Raw genomic sequence first — 21,522 nt, forward strand, 5'->3', positions numbered from 1 at the left:
GACCCACTGGGCCATACCGCCTTGGCGGTATGGCAGCTGGCCAACAGGGTGCAGATCACAGTTCGTATAAGGTACCTGTGGCAGCTCGGACAGTAGCAAGGCAGGCTCGGCTGGGACTAGGCAGCGGGTAGATGTCAGGCGTGGAGCAGCAGGACAGGCATAGATACAGCACAGCACGACTACAGCACAGCACGGCACTAGAACTGGATAGCACGCGATACAGGATACGGGATACAGGAACAAGGAACACTGGAACTGGAAAACACTAGGAGACCATTTGCTTAGACAAACTAGGATATGACAAACAACGCTCAGGCATCGAAGCAAGGAGCTGGGCCCCTCTTATAGTCCAGGGCACTCATGGGCTAATTAAAACATTAAAGTCTGGTGTGCGCGAGCTGCCCCTTTACGAGCGGGCATGCGCGTGCGCGCACACCCTACGGGACCCGGCCGAGGTGAGTGGAAATGAGCGCTGGTGTCTACTGAGGAGGAGACTGGGGCCAGCGCTCGCAGAACAATGGCTGCGGCCGTCAGGGGGAGAGTGAACCTGACGGCCCGCAGCCACGGACATGACACAGACAATAATAAAATGTCAGGAAAGGTGACAAGTTTCCTTTTAAAGAGGACCTGACTACAAGGCAATTCTTCCAGATGCTCAAAAATGTTAACTATCAACTGTCCCTGCGCCCATTGGGTACCTGGTTCTCCTTTCAGACATTCATCAGGGCTCAAAGGCATCACATGATACAATTCCCTAGTTTCTTGACCATTACTTAGGAGTGGTGAGTTATTTCTTCTGCCACTCCCAGTAGGAAAAACCGTAGCCGCTAGTCCAAATTACTTTACAAATACGCTCATCTAAACCCATCCTGTGAGAGGTTCCCTTTTAAATGAAATCTTGGTATGCAAAGGGTTCTATCATAGCATGACACCAAGTGTCCAATTGTGGCGCTTTAGTTACAAAAACTTTTCAATGTATAAGATGCTTTGTATATACTCAAACCATAATTCACATGGAGTTTTTTGCAGGCAGAAAAAAATCTGCTTCAAAATTAATAACATGCCTGCGCGTTTTTCGCCTGCGGCTATTAAAGCTAATGCAAGGACCGCAAGCAAAAAACTGCGAAAAACTTTTGGAAACTAGTACCACAGTTTTGTTCTGCCTTCCATTGATTTCAATGGGATGTCAGAGGCGGAACCACGGAAAGAAAGGACATGACACTTTTTTTTACCCGCGAGTGGCCAAAAGCCGCTTGGGAAAACAAAAACGCATCTGTCTGCCATTAAAAACAAAGGAAGGCAATTTCAGAAGTTTTTTGGCGTCGATTCAGACGCGGTTTCCGCATAAAAAAAACCTCCTTGTGAACAGGGCCTAACCCTACCATGATCTGTAGTGACATTAATACATAGTAGTTATGGACAGATTTGCTCTTACTATAGTATTCACACATATTCTGGTACTATACAATAACTTACCTTTACCTCATACGGACTAATGTCCTTCCTCATTAAGTAATGTGACATATACAAGCTGTAGCTAGGAATCAAAATGTTTGCACTGTACCCGTGGAGCAGTATGCCATTCACCCAGATTGGCATCCTTGGAGGGTGGAATGTTGACTTATTGTTGAATGCACTAGAGTGTCATAAAGGGCAGACTTTAGACGCTGCACTTTGTAACCCTTTCATTATCACACGAGACTGCTTCATTAAAAAGGTTGTACAGTAATAGGTAAATGATTAATGTACAATGAATTTGCATTTCTTTCATATACGGAGTGTAGCAATTCCTAACTGTACTCAAGATCTCTGCTTGCGGTCGGAACCATGGGAACTTCTTGGTTACATTCAGGAGGCTGAAAACCTAGTCTTGCTCACACAGTTGCAGTTTGTTACAATGTATATAAGTGTAGGTAAGAGAAATCCTCCTTGAGTCTAGAACAAGAGAGATTTCTGCTGCTGATGTATTTAGCGCACAAGGGATTGACCGAATACAATGTGCATAACGCTCATTTAATGTATCTCAAAATTGGCACTTCACTTAAAATAATTAAAAACACTACAGCAAAGCCTGAACCTGTACTATGTGTACACAGGGTAGTGCCACCCGTTCTGTACACAGGACACAGATATGTAAAAAATGTCTTATCAATTTGCAAGCAGTTATAAATTTATATTTGCTGTATTAAATTAAGACTTCAAGCAAAATAAATACATTCCCAAGCCCCCCAAAAAAAGTTCAGAGCAGCACTGAAATACACTCAATCTGCAGAGCAGGTGCATATCCCAAGATCTAGGCCAAGAATCTTCTTACAATAGAGTGAAGCAAAGGCAACACTCCAAATTCCAAGTCTGAAAAGAGGTTCTATACAGGACCGAAACGTCACATATGGAACAAACCACTTTTTTTTTTAACTTTTGCAAATTTGGAGTGCTGCCTTTCCTTTATTCTATAAAACATAATAATAATATATATTATATACCACTGTCGTAGTGACAGTGTCCCCTATCTATACATCTATCTATCTATCTTAGGGCCTGTTCACATCAGTGTTGCCTTTATGTTGAGGGGATCCGTTGGAGGTTTCCGTCAGGTTAACCCCTCAACGGAAAGGCAAACTGAAACCTTAGGTTGCGTTTACCATCACCATTGAGATCAATAGTTTTGCAAAGGTTTCCGTTTGTCACCGTTGTGACAGGGTTCCGTTGTTTTGACAGAATCAATAGCGCAGTCGATGGAGATCAATGGTGACGCAAATGGAAGCTAAGGTTTCCGTTTGCCTTTCCGTTGAGGGGTTAACTCGACAAAAACCTCTGACGGAACCCCTCAACGTAAAGGCAACGCTGATGTGGACACAGCCTTACAGAGGAACGGTCACTAGGACAATCTCTGGGCGGCTCATGATCATAATAGCTCCTCATAGTCCATGCCTCTGAACAGGATTTCTAAAAAAATGTTTTAATAATTTCAAACATATTGTGGCAGATTTACTATCCATATGTTGTGCACCACCTTTTAATTTATTTGTAGATTTTGTTTAATTTTTTAGACACTTTCTGCATTTAGCTTAACAATGGCATAGCAGGGATGAAACGGTGTCTACCAGAAAGAGGCGTGTCTTAAATGCACCACCGTGTCACAAAATCGTGCCAGAATTTTGTTGCAAAAATCTGGCGTTAACTAAGCTAACCAAGAGGTAATATAAGGAAAAAATGTCTAATATGTTTAGCAAGATGCGCCAAATTTATCATACAACATGCACCACGATGACATGATTTGGCGCATCTTCTGACTGCCTGGTCTAAGTCCTGTGGTTCACCAACATATAGCTTGGTGATCAGATGAAAAAAAATGTTTTTTTTGCCCGATAGGGTGATTAATACGACCAACAAAATGGTGTAAACAAGGGATGTGCTGCCTGCAAAATGCACCCCCTTCAAAGCAGCTGATCAGTGGGGGGGGGGGTCCCGGGAGTCAAACCTCGACCGATCAGCTGTTGATGGCCTATCCCGAGGATAGGCCATACATTTTTAGGGAGTGGAAAACTCAGTTAATGTCTATGGCCCACTTGCTTTTTATCAGTCATTTTAAAAGTTGGCCGGCTGGTGCACCTTTCATTCCATATGGAAACATTTGAAGGTTGTTGCAGTACCTCACCAATAATTACATATACATGATGAAACAATCAGCAATATGTTATTCTGAATCCGTGCTGATCACCCGAAGACACTCCATAGGTAAACACCTCACAGAATAAACAGCTCTGGCATCACACACCATGTCAGTGCTACATTTTATGTAACCCCCTTGACAGTGCTCATCTCTATAAGAAATCAATGCCGCTTGTTGCAATGTTCCCTTACTGTCTGCAACGCTCATATTTTATATTCTTCATTCAGCACTTGCACAGAAAGTCACGACACGCTAGAATCCAATGGCCTATCGGCTGGCACAAGCTGTTTTATGGCAGCCTGAATTCATCTGACAGCTCATTTCCAATCACAGATCGTTTCATATGACGAAGTGCGTAATATCTTCGTTATCAAGTGTGCAAAGATGGAGCTTTACTGGAACAGCATTGCCATGTCCTCATCTGTCAAAATATTTTTTTGTATATATAAACTTTTTCTACCTTTGTGATAGAAAATGAACAGAATTCCATGTATGATGCCAATAACATTGCTTATGTCAGGCTGGAAGATAGTTGTAACATGCAAGGACCAAGCTGCTGCTAGAATAGCGATATAAATGATTTTGGTATCATGCAAGGAGTGCTGTTTATTGTTAATAGTATACCACGGGGGTTTCTGACAGTAGACCCTATGAACGTGCACCCCAAGGGTATGTTCACATGCAGTAGCAAAATACGTCTGAAATTACGGAGCTGATATCGCCTGAAAACAGCTCCTAAATTTCAGACGTTTTTGTAACTACCTGCGTTTTTCGCGGCGTATTTTACGGACGTTATTAGAGCTGTTTTTCAATGGTGTCAATGAAAAACGGCTCCAAAAACATCCCAAGAAGTGACATGCACTTCTTTGACGCGCGCGTCTTTTTACGCGCCGTCTTTTGACAGCGACGCGTAAAATGACACCTCGTGGGAACAGAACATGTTCTTTTCCCATGAGGTGTCATTTTATGCGTTGCTGTCAAAAGACGGCGCGCAAAAAGACGCCCACGTCAAAGAAGTGCATGTCTCTTCTTGGGACGTTTTTGGAGCAGTTTTTCATTGACTCCATTGAAAAACAGCTCCAATAACGATACGCTGCAAAAAACGTCTGAAAATCGGGAGCTGTTTTCAGGCGAAAACAGCTCCGCAATTTCAGACGTATTTTGCTACTGCGTGTGAACATACCCTTACCCTAAGCTAGTGCTGCTTATGGATATACCCTGACTTCTAATAAACAGCTCTTCAGGTTTCTAGCATGTCGGTTCTGCAGAGAAGAGTGTCACTTACGACTATCAAGATGGGGCATATGTGGCCAGCTATTTTAAAGTAGGGAGGCTATTTAGTCGATGTAGCTACTTACCTGCAAACGCCGATGCTGCTGCAGAATCAACTGTAGCCTCTGGTGCCGATGTGTCCTCGCTCGTCCGACACGATGCAGGACCTGTGAGTGACATCACAGCGTGATCTCTCGAGAACACGCATTGTGTCTGCACTGCCAGAAGCTGGGCGTTCTGAAGAGAAGTGGATGATACTTCTCGTCAGAACGCCCAGCTAGTAAAAGTAGTAAAAACGCCCCGATGTACGCACATAATACACGCCCAGTTGGACTTTTACTTTAAACACGCCCACTTGGACTTTTGCAAGCCTCATTTGCATAAATACAAAAATGGTAATAACTTGGCCAAAAATGCTCGTTTTTTAATAGCAGATACGGGTTGCAAAATCTGGTGACAGAGCCTCTTTAAATTGGGGCCTCTAGTCTAGAGTTGTTAGAACATCTGTAAGATGCTGAAAAATAAAACGTATCTGCAAGTGAATCTGGTTCCATTGAAAAGGGTCCGGGCACCATAAAGATAAAGTATATTATCACATGTCATTAGAACATGTGAGAAGATGGCATTTATGGGGATCCGTGAACTGGGCCCCCATCCAAGAGACTGAAATCAATGAGACTATACTGCACACATTGATTTTTACAGGAGCACAGTCAGCATAACTGGGAGATACATGTAAGGCCAGCATGTTGTGCAGATTGCAACAGCCCCGTTGTATTAGAGCTAGTCTCTGGTCCCAGCTCACGAACCCCCATTGATGTCGTCTCCTGACCAGTCTCAATGACTTTACAGAATATGTTCTAACAGTGCAGAGTAACTTCTATGTTGTGCCCTTTATGGAGCTTTTCATGTCTATCGTGTAAAGCTGCCAGATGTAAAACACGTGTGAAAGACCAAGAAGACCTAGAGACGGCAGAGAAGGACAACTGTGAGCAGACCGGTGGCATGGGACCAGAGGTCACATTTTCCTGTTGCTGAATGCATGTTTCTGCACTTAAAGAGGCTCTGTCACCAGATTTTGCAACCCCTATCTGCTATTGCAGCAGATCGGTGCTGCAATGTAGATTACAGTAACGTTTTTATTTTTTAAAAACGAGCATTTTTGGCCAAGTTATGACCATTTTTGTATTTATGCAAATGAGGCTTGCAAAAGTCCAACTGGGCGTGTATTATGTGTGTTACATCGGGGCGTGTTTACTTCTTTTACTAGCTGGGCGTTCTGACGAGAAGTATCATGTGCACAGACACAGCGTGTTCGAGAGATCACGCTGTGACGTCACTCACATAGCAGATAGGGGTTGCAAAATCTGGTGACAGAGCCTCTTTAACTATTCTTATTATTCTTTTACTAGAATATAATGGACATGTTAGAGCAGATTTTATGACAGCGAGTGAGTAATAATGATAGGACCTTCTTTTTGACTGAGGACATAACAGAATTACAAAAGCACATTCCTAGGTCATGATGTCCAGACATCAAATATATGTCATTGTATCATACGATTCTAGTTATGTACCTTTCGTAGAACATGTGTCCTGAACATCACAGCTTGCACATGTATGTAGTCTGCCAGAATTGCAGACGAGACTTCTAATAACAATAGCCGTCATAAGAACACGTATTAACTATTCTGTTGTCATAAGTAGAAAGCTGTAACGCTACATATAAATGGTGTATTTGCAGAGTTTTGAGACGTGACCTCCAAAATCCTGATTGTTGTAGCTCGGTATCGAACTAAAAATATCGAACTTTCCCAGCAAGCGTAACTATGTGATGTGAGTGGCAATGTCATGTGACAAAGCTCAGTGACCGTGGACTTGTGCCTCAGGTTATATCATAACGTTTCTTTGCCTACGTTAGACGTATACATCGGGAAGAGTTCCTGGCCTATACGTTAAATGCAGGCTGACCAATGCCTAAACAGTGGCATCTGTCACCCGTAGACTACAATGGTATCCGTTTAACAGATACATCATGAAAAGGGGTCATGAGAGTTTATGACGTATCCGTTGAAGGGATACCATTGGAGTCTCAGAATGAAAGATGCCACTGTTAAGTCATGAAAAGCTATTGAAAAGCTCATAAACGTATCTGTTTAACGGATGCCTGTGGCTGATGCCACATTGTGGCATCCGTCACCCATAGGCTGCTATGTTAAAATAATGTATACTTTTTTTTACGGGACTCTGCGTGATGAAATAGCGTAGTCTACTACTTTAGTCCATACTTCTTCAGTCCATGCTCACTTCTAGCAGTCAAGCAGAGGCTAAAGGAAACTCTTTTGGCCTATGTCTAACATTTAGGCCCTATGGACACGTCGGGAGTCCAGTTTGAGGCTGCGTTCAGATAACCGTAATACAGCTCTGTATGGGAGATGTATATTTAGTGCCAAGAATGGATCAGACCTGTCAGTAATAGAGAAACCTTTCCTAAATAAAACCTTTGGCAAAGGTCTCCCTGCATTGTCCTGATGGAAATCAAACTTATCTAAATATATGGCTCCCATACACGGCCATATTATGGCCATCCAAATGCAGCCTTAGCACATGGGTTGCTGTCACATTAGGACAATGACATCTACACTGACATCTCAATGGTGAGATAAGAATGGTGAACTGTGCGGCTCTTCTCAAGCTGTACCTGCCCCAATTTAGACTGCCATATAAATTACCGTAGATTTTTTAGAAAGATCTAGAAAAGAGAACCCGTTTAATTGAGAATAATTTAAGGGGAGCGCATTATTCCTGTTTTATTCTATCTTAATTCACAGAATGTGCTCCAATAATGTCATCCTGCAAGGCTGCACAAAACCCAGAAGCTACTTAGCAAATGCGACAGTACTGGTTATGGTTATTTTCCATTAATGTCTATGGATGTTTTTATTGCATGGCTACTGACTTTAAAGCAATAGTGTTTATTTTTTACAATATTTGGCATAGGATAAACTAACTTTTCAAGAATAAGAAGGCATTGAGTTATAAGCTTTTGACCGGTTCCAATAACAACCAGAAGTAATGATAATACAGATCTTGGCTATGATAGATGAAGTAGCTCAGGATAGGTACAAGATAGATAATGCAAAGCGTTTACAGTTATTTAATTATTATGTAGATTATATCTGTATGGAAACTGCAAAATAGTCTTCAAGAGCGGACACCATCTTTTCAGCTTCAGAACACAATATTAGTAGTTATTTGATACTTCTTCGGATATTGAATATACATCTAAAGGAAATTTAGCATGGTGGAGAGGCCGCAGACTATAACCTACACTATTGTTTTCGCTTAAAAAAAACAAAAACTAAAACCTTACGGAACGGAGACAAACGGAAACAATTTGCAACGGAAGCATTAGCATTGAAATCAATGGTAATGCAAACGGAAGATACGGTTTCCTCTTGTCTTTCCGTTGATGGGAAGGTCTGACGGAACCCATCAATAGGAACCCTGACGCTGATGTGAATAGGCCCTAAGAAAATATAAACCCAAACAAGACACATAATATAAAATAATAAATAATCCAAAAACACAATAACGTACCTCCTCTATCTCTATCCTCTTTGCTAGTTCATCCAGTGATAGAAGATTATCCCCCAAGACAGATTCCCCTGGGCTTGGTGACATTTCTTCTTCAGAATATGTCTCCTCCTGGAAGTCCAAGTGAGCTAGGAAATTCTCACTATCTTTCAGGTCCCCGTTGAGGAGACTTGCTATAAACTCAATTGTTGCTTGACGCTGAGACTTGTTCGGTTCTTCCAGGCATTTCGGATTATCATTGCCTTTTTGGCAAAGTGATTTTTCATCTTCTTGGCTCTCTGTAGTAATAATCCTTTTTGTATCGGCATCTCCTACAGCTGAGTAAAACTCTTCTGAGCTTCTCACAGTGTGGACAGTTTGGATGAAAGTAATGCATTCTAGGGAACTACTCCCTCCAGTACTGTCATCCTGCGTTTCCAAATCACAATCTGAGTGAAGTACAGATGCGGTCATTAATTTGTCTACCATTGGGTTACCGGCTTGTTCTTCTGTCCTGTCCTTGGAGATCGGTCCTATTTCTGACACATTATTGCCGTGTGGTGTTGCTTCTGGTTGCAGCAGGTTGTTATTCTTCCCAGCATCCCCAGAAGGAAAGCTGCTGTCAGGATTAGCTCTGCCTCCTGTCCCTGTAGACTGGGTGGGTGACTCCAAGGTTGATCCACAACTGATAAACTGCTGCTCCTCGGTGTGGCTCTTCCCGAGGACAGCTTGGTGGTCAGCTATACTGGACAGGTTGCCTGCTGTGCTGACATCAGGAAGTGAGTGCTCGGTCATCTCTGCCATGCCAGGCTTCCTGCCTGCTGATGTCTTTATACCAGCTCCACTTTCTCTATCTGAACAGAAACAGGAAGACAGTTTTAGTTTCTTTTGAAAATTCTGCCCGACTGCATGGATTAAAAACACAGCACACCAAACAGAAACTTGACAAGTACAGACCTCATTGTTTAGGGCACATTGTATCCTGAGCTAGCCATGACTAGACTATAGCTAAATTTAGAAATCTGACAATTAATAAATAATGAGTAGCCTCTCTCTCCTGCTATCCTGGCACGTGTCATTTGTACAGATGTGGGATAATGTACAAATAGCAATGACACATTACGGGATCATCACAGCAGCAGGCACTTGCTGTTCAACAGCTGTGCGAAAATGTGCCGTTCCCTCCCACCGTGTGCCGTTCTGCCCTGCTTTCATCATAGCAGTTTCCTCATTATGCTCGCACTAAACAGTCCAATGGAAATCGATACTGCTGTGAGATGCAGACACGGTACAGAGCAAAGGTCAAATTAAATGGAACAAGAGAAATATTATTGGCTCCCTGTCAGCTAAGCATATATCACAAGATAAAGCCTCATATAAAATGGCATTTCCCATAATGTTCTCAATTTTGTTCACTTTTTATTTTTTAACTTTAAGTGATTTAAGCCATAGATGATGGAGGCAATGTTTAACAGGTTAAGGTTTTTACGCCTTATCTTTTGTGACAAACAGGTCTTGATTTCGAAGTTTGTAAGGGAAAATTAATAACTAAAGAGTAACATTATTCAATTCGTTTCTAACTAAGCTAATTCCATGCATCCAGCATTAGGGTATCTGACTGATACTCAGCAGTTGACCTCAGCATTGAGATACTCCAAGACAGAGACAACATAAAAACAGTACTCCACAGGTAAGGCCTGCGTTCATGCCCGGATGTATATGCTTAATCATGTCCATAGAGTTGCATTGGCTTGACGGAGACCAAAAGAGAGTATTTTTGGCCTCTATCAGGCCGGTATACCTTTTTTTGGAGGATGGAATACGCTATTCCATCCTGAAGGATCCTGCAACAAAAAAACAAAAAAAACAAAAAAACACACCATGTACAGTATACCGCGTAGTATTCATTTTTTTTTCCTCTTAACATGGGAGCCTGTGTTTGACAAGATACGACAATGTCTTCCGTCAGAATTGTACATTAACCATATCTCAGGAAACTTCCCCGAGCCGGAGTCCTCGGTCAGAAAATCACTCTGGCCGAGGACTCCAGAACTGGAAAAGCCCTTGACCTCACTGTCCATATATTGACAGTGACGTCATGGGCTTTTCTAGGGGCAGGATTCCCAGCAAGAGCTCTGCCGATGCACTGGCCGGGGATTCAGGCATCGAAAAACTCCTAACATCAATGTCCATATATGGAAAGTGACATCAGGGGCTCCTCCAGAGTCAGAGTCCGCAGCCAGAGCGCTTCCAACACTTTGGCCAGGGACTATGGAATTGTAGCTCCTGACATCATTGTCCATATATGCTTTGTCTAGAGGGTTCGGGGGACATATCTTACTGTATATGTCTATACCGTCGGATATATACGTTCGAACTCCTCCCAACGTATACCTCTGACGGAAGGAAAAAACATGATGTGAATGAGGCCTAAGCTCCCTTTCACACTACATTTGAGGTCTCCATTTGACATATACGTTGGGAAAAGCTCCTGACATATGCGTTAAACGGAGGATGTGGCAGATGAATAAAGGCGGCAACCGTCACCCATAGATGGTTATGGCATCCATTAAGTGGATATGTCATGAACTCTCTTGACCTTTTCATGACTTATCCGAAAAGCTCATGATGTACAGTATATATTAAGCAGATGCCTTCCTTTGGCTCCCATGTTTAAAAAAACAAAACCAAAAACTGTATACTGCGCAGCATAGTTTTATTTTTGTGGGATACCTCTGGAAAGAAAATGCTCCTTTATTGGGAATGTCCAATTTGTTTTCTCCCTCTGGTCAATTACCTTCCGGCTCATCTCTACAATCTTGAAATCTAATGTAGTGGCTTTTCCTGGATTGGCCTTGTGCTTTCTGGGTTTGGAGCTCCTTCCTGCCTTTGGGCGTATAGTTATGTCGCATGTTATTCTGATGCGAGACTTATGATAGAGCGTAAGTGGAAGATGTCTGATCCTCTGACTAAAGCGGAGTTAATCAGGTTCAGTTTTCCTATCATATGGAGAAGTCATGGGCTACGAAGACCCACTCGCTAGCTAAATTTGAGAAAGCCTGAAAACCTTCGAGCGAATTTGCTCTAGCCCCGAATTTGATCTGAGCTCCACTTTCCCTTTTGCTTGATTCTGGGTGTAAGGTCTATATTTCGAAGGTTGTCAGTATATTCTGTATTGATTTGTATCCGGTCATAAATATGTGTTATATGTTAAACAGAGTTGTTGTTCTGTATAATTTACTTGATTACATATGAATCCCTGTAATGGCAGTGGCCAAAACAACACAATTTTAGCCTCCGTCTGTATAATTGGAGCCTATGGGTATGGTTGAAGAATGCCCTGGGAGCTTTACCGATGCATGTCTCAAGCATTCTGGGAAGAGACAGTTTTTAAGGGGCCTAAGTGCATATGTGATACAGTGTGTTATAATTGGGGCTGCATTTTATGGTTGCTATGAAGACAAAGAGTTGCATCAAATAGATTATGCAACATGTGCCGCTTTGCGAAATTTTACACAATTTCCGCCAATTTTTCAGACAGAAATTGTTGCATGCTACAACACCACTGATAAATCTTGCCCCCATTGAGTTCATCTGGATTGAACAGCAGTGACAGAAGGTTGGGCATATGGCTCAATATCTTCTGATGCCTCAATCTCTACAGTGACATACTGGGCCAATGCTTCAATGGCAGGGATTATCGCCGGGACATTAACATATTCTTCTGACACTAAAATGATATCGCAGGTAAAGCCGTCCTAGTTCTGTGTTGAGAATATATTTTCAAATAAGTCCAGGGGTATTGCTTTTAATCCATTCCAGCTACAAGTCTACTAAATTACTTGGTGCCCAAAGCTTGGCAAAAACAAGAGCCTGTTGCGCTCGTGCAAAGGGAGCTCTGAGCATGAAACCTGCGTGATTAATGTTGATCTTTTTGGGATTAAGAAGAAAACACCAGCTGCTGTTTCTGACTGCATCCAGTGTAGTCATGGTTAGCAAGCAAAAACAGTTGCTGAGCACAAGTGATAGTAACAAACAAGTGGATGTTTCATGCTGTAGAATAGGAAATACAAATAGCATAACAATGAACATCATCACTGAAGTTTATAGAGGTGAAGAGATTTCCTGCCTCACGATGAGCATTTGGCAAAGAGCACAACTACAAGAGGACTCAGCTTCTGAAATTTCTATCTCAAAGCTAATGCTCTATTCACCTGGTGTTATTTTAATGCAGGTTATATGAACGGTTACATTTTCTGCATTAATTATTCAATTTATGGGTTATTGACGATAATAAAAAACACTAAGCAGATCAGTTGCATACGCTTCAGGTAGTAATTTGGAGAAGTTTTCCAATAGACCTATTAATATATGCCGTTTTGTAACAAACTTGACTAAGGAATTTAAATCCTTTCAGCAAAAAGTATAATAATAATAATAATAATAATAATAAATAATAAATAGTAGTGACCCCTTATGGGGATTTACTTTTAGATATGAATTTTTAAAGCGCATCTGTTTGCAACAATTCTATGTGGAAGAGAACACCATAACGGTCTTGGATCAGTGAAGGATGCAAGTCGGTACTGTTAACAGAGCCTAAGAGCATGCTAGAAAACATAGTCCTGCATTATTGGGTCTACCGATTTTAAGCTCCAAATAAGAAGCAACATAATGTTCTGGCTATAGCATATAGGTGCACATAACTTTGTCAGGATATTAACACAGAGGCTTCCGAGAGTCAGCTCCCTCATTAGAGACAGAACACAAAGTCCTCGCTGAAAGGTTACAAAACACTGCTTCTTGTATTCATAGATGTTCTAGCCAGAAACAATGTTTCAGATAAAACAAAAAAATTATCTTGTGGTCTATAAAAATCTTACAAGCATACAGCCAAAATCACAAAAAAAAGTCATACACGGAAGCTACAAAAAGGAAGAACCACGCAACCCCAAAACCTATCCAGAAAAAGTGTCAAAAATCTTTAGAATTGGAATCGGTTTAGTTTCTATTTTACATGAAGCTTCTCATAAAGAACAGTTATATCTCATGCCTATGGGAGATCCAAGTTTTTAAACCCCTGACATTTTTGCTATCCCAAGTGTACTCTGACTCCCTTAGAGAAGCTGTGTTAGGTGTTTTGAGCATAAATTCCTTAATTTAACAATTCAAGATCTCTGCTTGTAGTCAATAAATTGTTTTTTATATCCATGAGGCTGAAATTCTGCCCTGCTCGTGTGATGAGCACACAGATATTCAGAAGTGCTTACAATTCATTCCCTGGAAGTAACCAATAAAAGGTTAATGGTGCATACAAGCAGAGATATTGAGGAATTTATACACAAAGTAGATTAGAAATTTCCATAATTTCTATCATTATACAATGAATAATTGAATAAAATTTCCTATATAAGAAAAACTCTGGGTCAATGAGACATTACAATGATCAGTGGCCAGCTTTTGTGTGCAAAACTTTCATTGATTCAGTCCTCCCTATTACCAATTTCTCGTTCTACCGCTTTCAAGCCATTATTTTATGAAGGTACCTTTATATTGCAATGGCTTCATTTGACATATTGCATATTCAATGTATTGTGAAGATTATATCACCTAGCCAGCCCCGTCAAAAACCATAAACATGGAAAAAAAAAAAATCTAATTAAAAAGACAGAAAGTAGTCCCAATTTTGCTCATAAGTTATAAGTGATATGTCATATAGGTATCTATGAAATTAAAGGGGTTCAGACAAAATGTAGCAAAAATGTATAGATTAGTGAAGAAACATGTAAAAAAATGTATTGTCTAAAAAATGGAAAGAATTTTTTTTTTAAATATTATATTATTTTTCAGATGGAGACCCGTCCTGCTTAATGGTATAAAAGCTGCAGTAACCGAAACCAAAGATCAGAAGTGTGGGCGGAGATCTGCAGGGCATTGTAACCAGCTGTCGTCACAGTCATCACACTGTAACCAGCCGGCTGTCAGTCTGAGCAGGAGGGTTATCAGTGAGTATTCGGCAATATCAAATCCCCTTGTTTTCCAATGTTTTCCTTTCTTTCTCTACGGGAATCCCACTGCAAGCTTCAGTGGTCATCATGGTCTTGAACGCTTGTGAAGAGCAATGCAAATGTACCATGGAAATACATGCCTAAATTATTCATGCACTGTGACTGTATGGTACGGTTGTTTTGACTCATCATAGGCGCTCACAAGATAGTTAAAAAATGTCAAATGTACCATAACAATCAGTAACTTTGTCACAACTGAACCTTACAGTGTTGTAGTGAATCACAGATGAGAACCCCACTGATTTCACATGTTTTCGTTTTTTTTAATTTTGGAAAAAAACATATGGACAAGGTGCAGGAACGGATCTTCAAGTGCCTTGTACCCAGTAAAGAAGTGGGTTCTCTCCCTTCAATCACCCAAAGTGCCTATACTATGAGGGGCTGCTGTTCCTCAGGCTTTGCCCGTGAGTATATAATGCCTTGTATCTACTTTTCTGTCAACCTTATTTGCACTTTATAATATTTATTTCCTGCAGATCTGAAGGCAACAATAGTGGAAAAGAAAAACCTGAAGCCAGGGGCCCCTAAAGCGCAAGAGAAGCAGCAGCAGAGGCAGCCCACTCCACTACAGACAGTAGTGTCCCTAAAAGGGGAAGAAAGAACAGGCGTCCCGCGCCTCCATCCACACAGGTCCACCCCACACAAGGAATCTGAGAAACCTCAGGACAACAGACAGGCAATTTGAGGTAAAAAGTGAGGCCTTATGCAAAGGATAGATTTTGACTCATTTTTTGAAAACGAGATAACGTCACGCAGTCACCAGATGCGTCCCAAAGTCTGAAATTATTTCACGTCGTATGTCTATGCCGTGATGACAGACTTCGACTCTGCAGACTCCCTGCCAGAACTCTTAGACCTCATCAAACACTTTAGGTCGGTCACTAGCCTCAGTGGGGCTCCGCCTCCTTCTGAGCAGCCAGAGGTCGTGTCCACCTCCACACAGATATACCCCAATTATTTTCCATGACAATCCACGTGACAAATAAGAAACCTGCATAAAAAACATCTGCACAAAATAGTGTGGATTTCTGCCGAAAATTCCCTTGAAATCTGTTGAGGATTTTCTTCTTGAAAATCCTCAATCTGTGATCACTTTCTTTCTTGACACATGAAAGAGCACACACCATTCATTCAGAACATTAAAACCACTGATAGATTTAAATAAAATGTATTATCTCATTACAAGGGCACCTGTCAAGGGGTAGGATATAAAAGGCCGCAAGTGAACAGTCAATTCTTGAAGTTGGTGTATTTTAAGCAGAAAAAATTGTCAAGTGTAAGAATCTGAGCGACTGACAAGGGCCAAATTGTGATAGCTAGAAGACTGGGTCAGAGAATCTCCAAAACGGCAGGTCTTGTGAGGTGTTCTTGGTATGCACTGGTTAGTACCTATCAAAAGTGGCCCAAGAAAGGACTACCGGTGAACTGGCGACAGGGTCATGAATGCCCAAGGCTGATAAAGCACTTTATTTATTGGGAGCAGACGAATCTTCAGAGTCTTCTTTAGTATACAGTGTACAGTAAATCATAAAATGGAGCCCCTTTTATTTGGTGTCCAAAGAAGCAGCTTGTTTTGGTACAAGTGGAGAGCAGTACGACATGTAGAATTATACTGTACTAGAGAGGCACTACTAGACAGTCAGTACATTAACTTCACTCCTGCTGATTGGCTCGACTTGCTTCTAATGGGATAAGCCGATTGGTGGTTCACTATGGCCAATCACAGGCACTTAACCCGTGAAATGTGCATGCCGATTAGCTCGGTCTTTCAGCCAATTGCCTGCCTGGGCATTTTAAGTTAAATTTGGTTTTGCTTTACAATGGCCTGAAGCTCAAGAATGCTTGGCATGGGCAAAGGCTAACCAGACAACAAAAATGGCCAAAATAGAGTATGCTTTTCCGGCCCCTACATCAAGTTTCTTTGAGGCGAGAAGGTGACTAGGTTTCCCAAACGGTTGACATTTTTTTCAGGAATTTCTCCTTGGTAATAAAGGTTGGGAATCATGGCTTTAGAAAATAGGCATGGTGTTATCTGATGCTTTAACCATATTTGCTTTCAGCATTAAAAATTCCAACATTAAAGAGGCTCTGTAAACACATTATAAGTGGCCTATATTGTACATAATATGATCGGCGCTCTAATGTAGATTACAGCAGTGTTTTTGATATAGAAAAACAATTTTTTACCTATATTAGCTTTATGCTAATGAGTTTCTCAATGGACAACTGGGCGTGTTTTACTTTTTGACCAAGTGGGCGTTGTACAAAGGAGTGTATGACTCTGACCAATCAGCGTCATACACTTCTCTCCATTCATTTACACTGCAGATAGCGATATAGCAATATCGCTATGTGCAGCCACATAAACGCACTATAACGCTACTCATGTGTCCTGACAATGAATATACATTACCTCCAGCCAGGACGGGATGTGTATTCAGAATCCTGACCACTTCTGTAGCGTCTGTGTGAGACTACAGCACAGCACAGCGAGATCTCGCTGTAAATGACCGCTTATAGCATAATCTTGCGAGACTACGCCTGCTATGCTGTAACTCACAGAGAAGTGGTCAGGATTCTGAATACACATCACATACTGGCTGGAGGTAATGTATATTCATTGTCAAGACACTGCAATAATGTTATAGTGTGTTTATGTGGCTGCACATAGCGATATAGCTATATCGCTATCTGCAGTGTAAATAAATGGGGAGTAGTGTATGACGCTGATTGGTCAGCGTCATGCACTTCTCTCCACAATGCCCACTTGGTCAAAAAGTAAAATACGCCCAGTTGTCCATTGAGAAACTCATTAACATAAAGCTAATATAGGTCATAACTCCGTCAAAAATGATAGTTTTTCTAAATAAAAAACACTGCTGTAATCTACATTACAGCGCCGATAACATCATCTACAAGATAGGGCACTTATAATGTGGTGACAGAGCCTCTTTAACAAATAATTTTGCCTGGATGAATAAAAATCAATCAAACCCAAGTCTTAATTTCCACTTTCAGAAAGGATTATAGATCTTTCCAAACTCTCAACAACATTAACAGGCGTCTGGAAATAGCTTGCCTGGAAGAGGCTGCAGCTATCATATTGCACTGTGTGTTTTTTGTCCAAGAAGGTATCAAGGCAAAGTAAGTATAATCTGATGGTATGCTTAGTAAGGCTTCGGAGCGGTGACCTTTATATTTCGAGACTTATTGTAACATGGTCACTAAAATTCCTGTGGAATATTCACCCATTATAGACTGTAAAAACCAGTACTAGAGGGTCCAGGGATAGAAATGGATTTAGAAGAGGTCATGTTAGAACGCCTGGAATACATTGTACTCATGCTATCATTTTCAGAACAACTTATCCGATGGTTCCCCGAACATCTCCTTTTTCTTAGGCCTCGTGCACACTTCCGACACCGTTTTCACGGCTGTTTTTGATGGATCCGTGTGCCCGTCTTAGCGGCAGTGTGCACTCCCGTGTGCACTCCGTGTTTCCATTTCTGAGCACCGAGCATGGTACTGTCCAGGGTGATGAAAGAGTTCATGGGCTGCACTGATCGGCGGTAAGTTTTTCAGCACCCTGGATAGTACCACGCTCGGCGCTCGGAACATACAATTTTAATGAAATAAAAAAATAATAATAAATAAGTTCATACTTACTTTCCTCCTGTCCGGCCTCCAAGGATGACGTTTCATCCATGTCACCGCTGCAGCCAATCACAGGCTGTAGTGGCGGTCACGCACGTCAGGATGACGTCAGAAGGCCGGCCTCCAGGGATGACGCTTCATCCCACGTGACGGCCTCTGCAGCCAATCACAGGCTGCAGCGGCCTCTGCAGCCAATCCAAGGCTGCCGCGTCATACAGGAAGGTCATACTGGAGGAAGAAGAGGTACTCGTCACCAAGACAACGACCGGGTATATATGAACTGCTTTTTATTTTATTTTTAATTAGCAGCCTCTTTTCTCTATCAGTGTTTGATAGAGACAAGAGGCTGCCGATTAGTGTATTATATCTGTAATGTATTTGTGCCCGCCCGGCCGTTGCTAGGCAACGGCTCCGTCACATACGAACAGCACACGGATGCCTTCCGTGTGCCTTCAGTTTTTTTGACGGCCACATTGACTTGCATGGACCTCACTGTCACGGAATCTCGGACCAAAGTAGGACATGCTCTACTTTGGAACGGAGCAACGGGACCGTCAAATAAACTGAAGTGTGCATGGCCCCATTGAAATGAATGGGTCAGGGTGCTAGCCGTCAGAAAAACAGCTAGCACCCTGAAGAAAAACACTGAAGTGGGCATGAGGCCTTACTCTTTCCAGTTCACCTCTCAGCATTAAAAGATCAGATAAATGTAATTGTGATCTAGCTAATAATCACAAGTATTCTAGTGCTGCACAGATGTCATATCATCCACCCCTTCATCCTCACCGCTTTCTTCCTACATCAGTTTAAAATAAACGTCCCTTTTTAAGGAGGAGGACAGTTTGAATTGAATTTGGACAATTGCCTTGAGGACAGTGTGGTGGTACGGGTCACAGCATCTCCAGCACACCCAGTGCTCAAGACATGTACACGGCAGAGACAGGTCAGAGATCAGAAGAAACTCAATATTAACTGGATATAAGCAGTGCTGGACTCTCAGCCCATGCAGAAAAACAAAGCATTTTGTTATACACGTTACTACATTTCTCGGTTTATACCCCTCTAAACTTTGAGCAAACGTTACCCAGAAGTGGAGGCTCGCTTTGAAACTTGATAGGAACCTCACATCACTACTTTTTTAACACACTCTCATTGATTTTATTTTCAATTACCCTAGATTCATCTATCGGATTCTGATGCTGCCAGTATCACATGTAGAACCGGCCTTCCCAAAATATTCATGCAAGTGTTGCTGTCTCCAGCAAATATCCACACCTTCATCTCTTATTGCTGTGACTAGTCTTATAAAACGATTGGATGTATTGGTGGTTCTTTTCCGGTTAGATGATCTAAAGATGGAAACTGAATAAAACGAGGAGCTCAGAGCTTATAGAACTTCAAAATAATAAATCTGAATAAATAGTCTCCACTGAACTTCAGGTCCTGCTGTAGACACCATCCATGTTATATGTTGTGTGTTAGATTATAAAATAGATTGCTTAACATTTTCAGAAAAAAAACTTCAGTACGGATTTGAGATGTTATCTAAACAATATACATTCAAGTATAAAATGTATCACAGATTTGATGCTATCCCCAGTCTTACAAGGCAGGCAAGACTAGACATTTAGGAGCTCAAGTTTCACTTGCAAGTGAAAAACTCCCAAAGCTTTTCCCAAATGTGTCCAGAATAAGTAAAATTATTTTAAATCAGGGGTGCAGAACTTTTTCTGGTCCGAGGGCCTCATTGTCCGCTTTTAACACTTCCAAGGGCCACAGTAAAACTTAAAGGGGAATTCTCATCGATAGTATATATCATAAATGTCTGAGTGGTGTAAGGTCCGTGGTCGCTGACCACAAACACCTTCCATCCAGTTGACGCCCTTCTCTCAAGAGATGTCTGCACATACGACCGTCCTGCTCCACAGTGACCACCAGGGTGCGCTCACGAGCTCAGTCCAGACTTTAGAAGCCAGAGCGCAAGCATGTTGGTGATTGAGCTATTTGGTCCAGAGCACCCTGGGCTATAAGAAGGTCCCAGCCCCATCCTCTCATGCCTGAGCTTTGTTGTTGTATTCCTAGTCTGTCTTGCAAATGGTCCCCTAGTGTTTCCTGTCCCTGTAATCTGCATCCTGATCTAGTGCTGTGCTTAGCTGTAGCCGTGCTGTGCTGTATACGTCTGTCCTGCTTCTCCACGCCTGACGTCTACCTGCTGCTTAGTTCCTGCCAATCCTGCCTTGCTACTGTCCGAGCTGCCACAGGTACCCTATATAAACTATAGACTCTGACCTGCGCCCTGTTGGCCAGCTGCCATACCGCCAAGGCGGTACGGCCCTGTGGGTCCACGAACCCAACGTGACAAGTGGTGGGGTTTCAACTATGGACTAGCCCATCAGGAGAATCAGAGGAGACAGAGGAGACTTGGTGACTGTACATGCACAATGCTATCTCCATTGTAGTTTATAGGACTTACAGAAACAGCAGAGTGTTTCACAACTCCCTAACTACAATTGAGAGAGCCACACGCATGCACAGCCCCCCTCCTCTTTTCCTCTGTGGACTGCCTTTTCCTGTTGATATACCATTAATATTTCAGTTGGAAATACTCATTTAACCCCTTCCCGACATCCGCCATATATATACGGCGCACGTCGGGTGGGGGATGGGGTATGGAGTCGGCTCACAGGCTGAGCCCGCTCCAAAGAGCTTGCGTGTCGGCTGTGTGTAACAGCAGACACTTCAAGGCAACAAGCAGGATCCCGCTAGTTTAACTTGTTAAATGGCGCAGTCAATAGAGACCGCTGCTTTTAAATTACTAGAAACAAGGGGGTGGCCACCTGTAACGTTCCAACGTTGGCATGGCAGCCTGGGCGGCATCTTTCTACTCCGACAGGGCTCCATAGGAGAGAGTGTCAGTATTATGATATACTGCAATATATTGGTATTGCTGTATACCGTGCAAGCGATCCAACGATGGTTCAAGTCCCCTAGGGGGACAAGTAAAGAAAAGTTAAAAACCGTGTAAAAGAAAAAAAAATTCAAAATAATTCCCCTTTTCCCTCAATCACAAAGTTAAAAAAAAAAATTAACATAACTGGTATTGACGCGTCCGTAAAAGTCTGAACTATTAAAATATATCATTACTATTTTTTTCAAAATGCTTTTATTTAGTTTTAACAAAGCTTTTAACATAACAAGGGTAGGGAAGGGAAGGGGAGCGGAAAGAGGAGGTAAGACATAAATTGATATTGATGTCGAACACTTACACACCAGGTAGTC

At 42.0% G+C, this 21,522-nt stretch overlaps 1 protein-coding gene and 1 long non-coding RNA gene across 4 annotated transcripts in view; one reads left to right on the plus strand and one right to left on the minus strand.

Moving 5' to 3' along the window:
* CNST (consortin, connexin sorting protein) overlaps positions 1–21,522 on the minus strand; it is a 206,485-nt gene that overhangs the window by 38,282 nt on the left and 146,681 nt on the right. For both annotated transcript variants that reach the window (XM_075862744.1, XM_075862743.1), the window contains exon 9: positions 8,546–9,375. In XM_075862744.1, coding sequence (XP_075718859.1) covers positions 8,546–9,375 — 830 coding nt within the window. The remainder of the gene's footprint in view (positions 1–8,545; positions 9,376–21,522) is intronic.
* Positions 1,703–19,631, plus strand: LOC142759943 (uncharacterized). 2 transcript variants are annotated; one of them, XR_012883219.1, is made up of 5 exons: positions 1,703–1,732; positions 14,372–14,526; positions 15,066–15,275; positions 17,608–17,733; positions 19,421–19,631. It is a non-coding gene; the product is annotated as an uncharacterized LOC142759943 (long non-coding RNA). The 2 variants fall into 2 exon arrangements; XR_012883220.1 differs by lacking the exons at positions 1,703–1,732; positions 14,372–14,526 and adding an exon at positions 14,908–14,993.

Source organism: Rhinoderma darwinii, chromosome 4 (assembly GCF_050947455.1).
Source record: "Rhinoderma darwinii isolate aRhiDar2 chromosome 4, aRhiDar2.hap1, whole genome shotgun sequence".
NCBI lineage: Eukaryota > Metazoa > Chordata > Amphibia > Anura > Rhinodermatidae > Rhinoderma > Rhinoderma darwinii.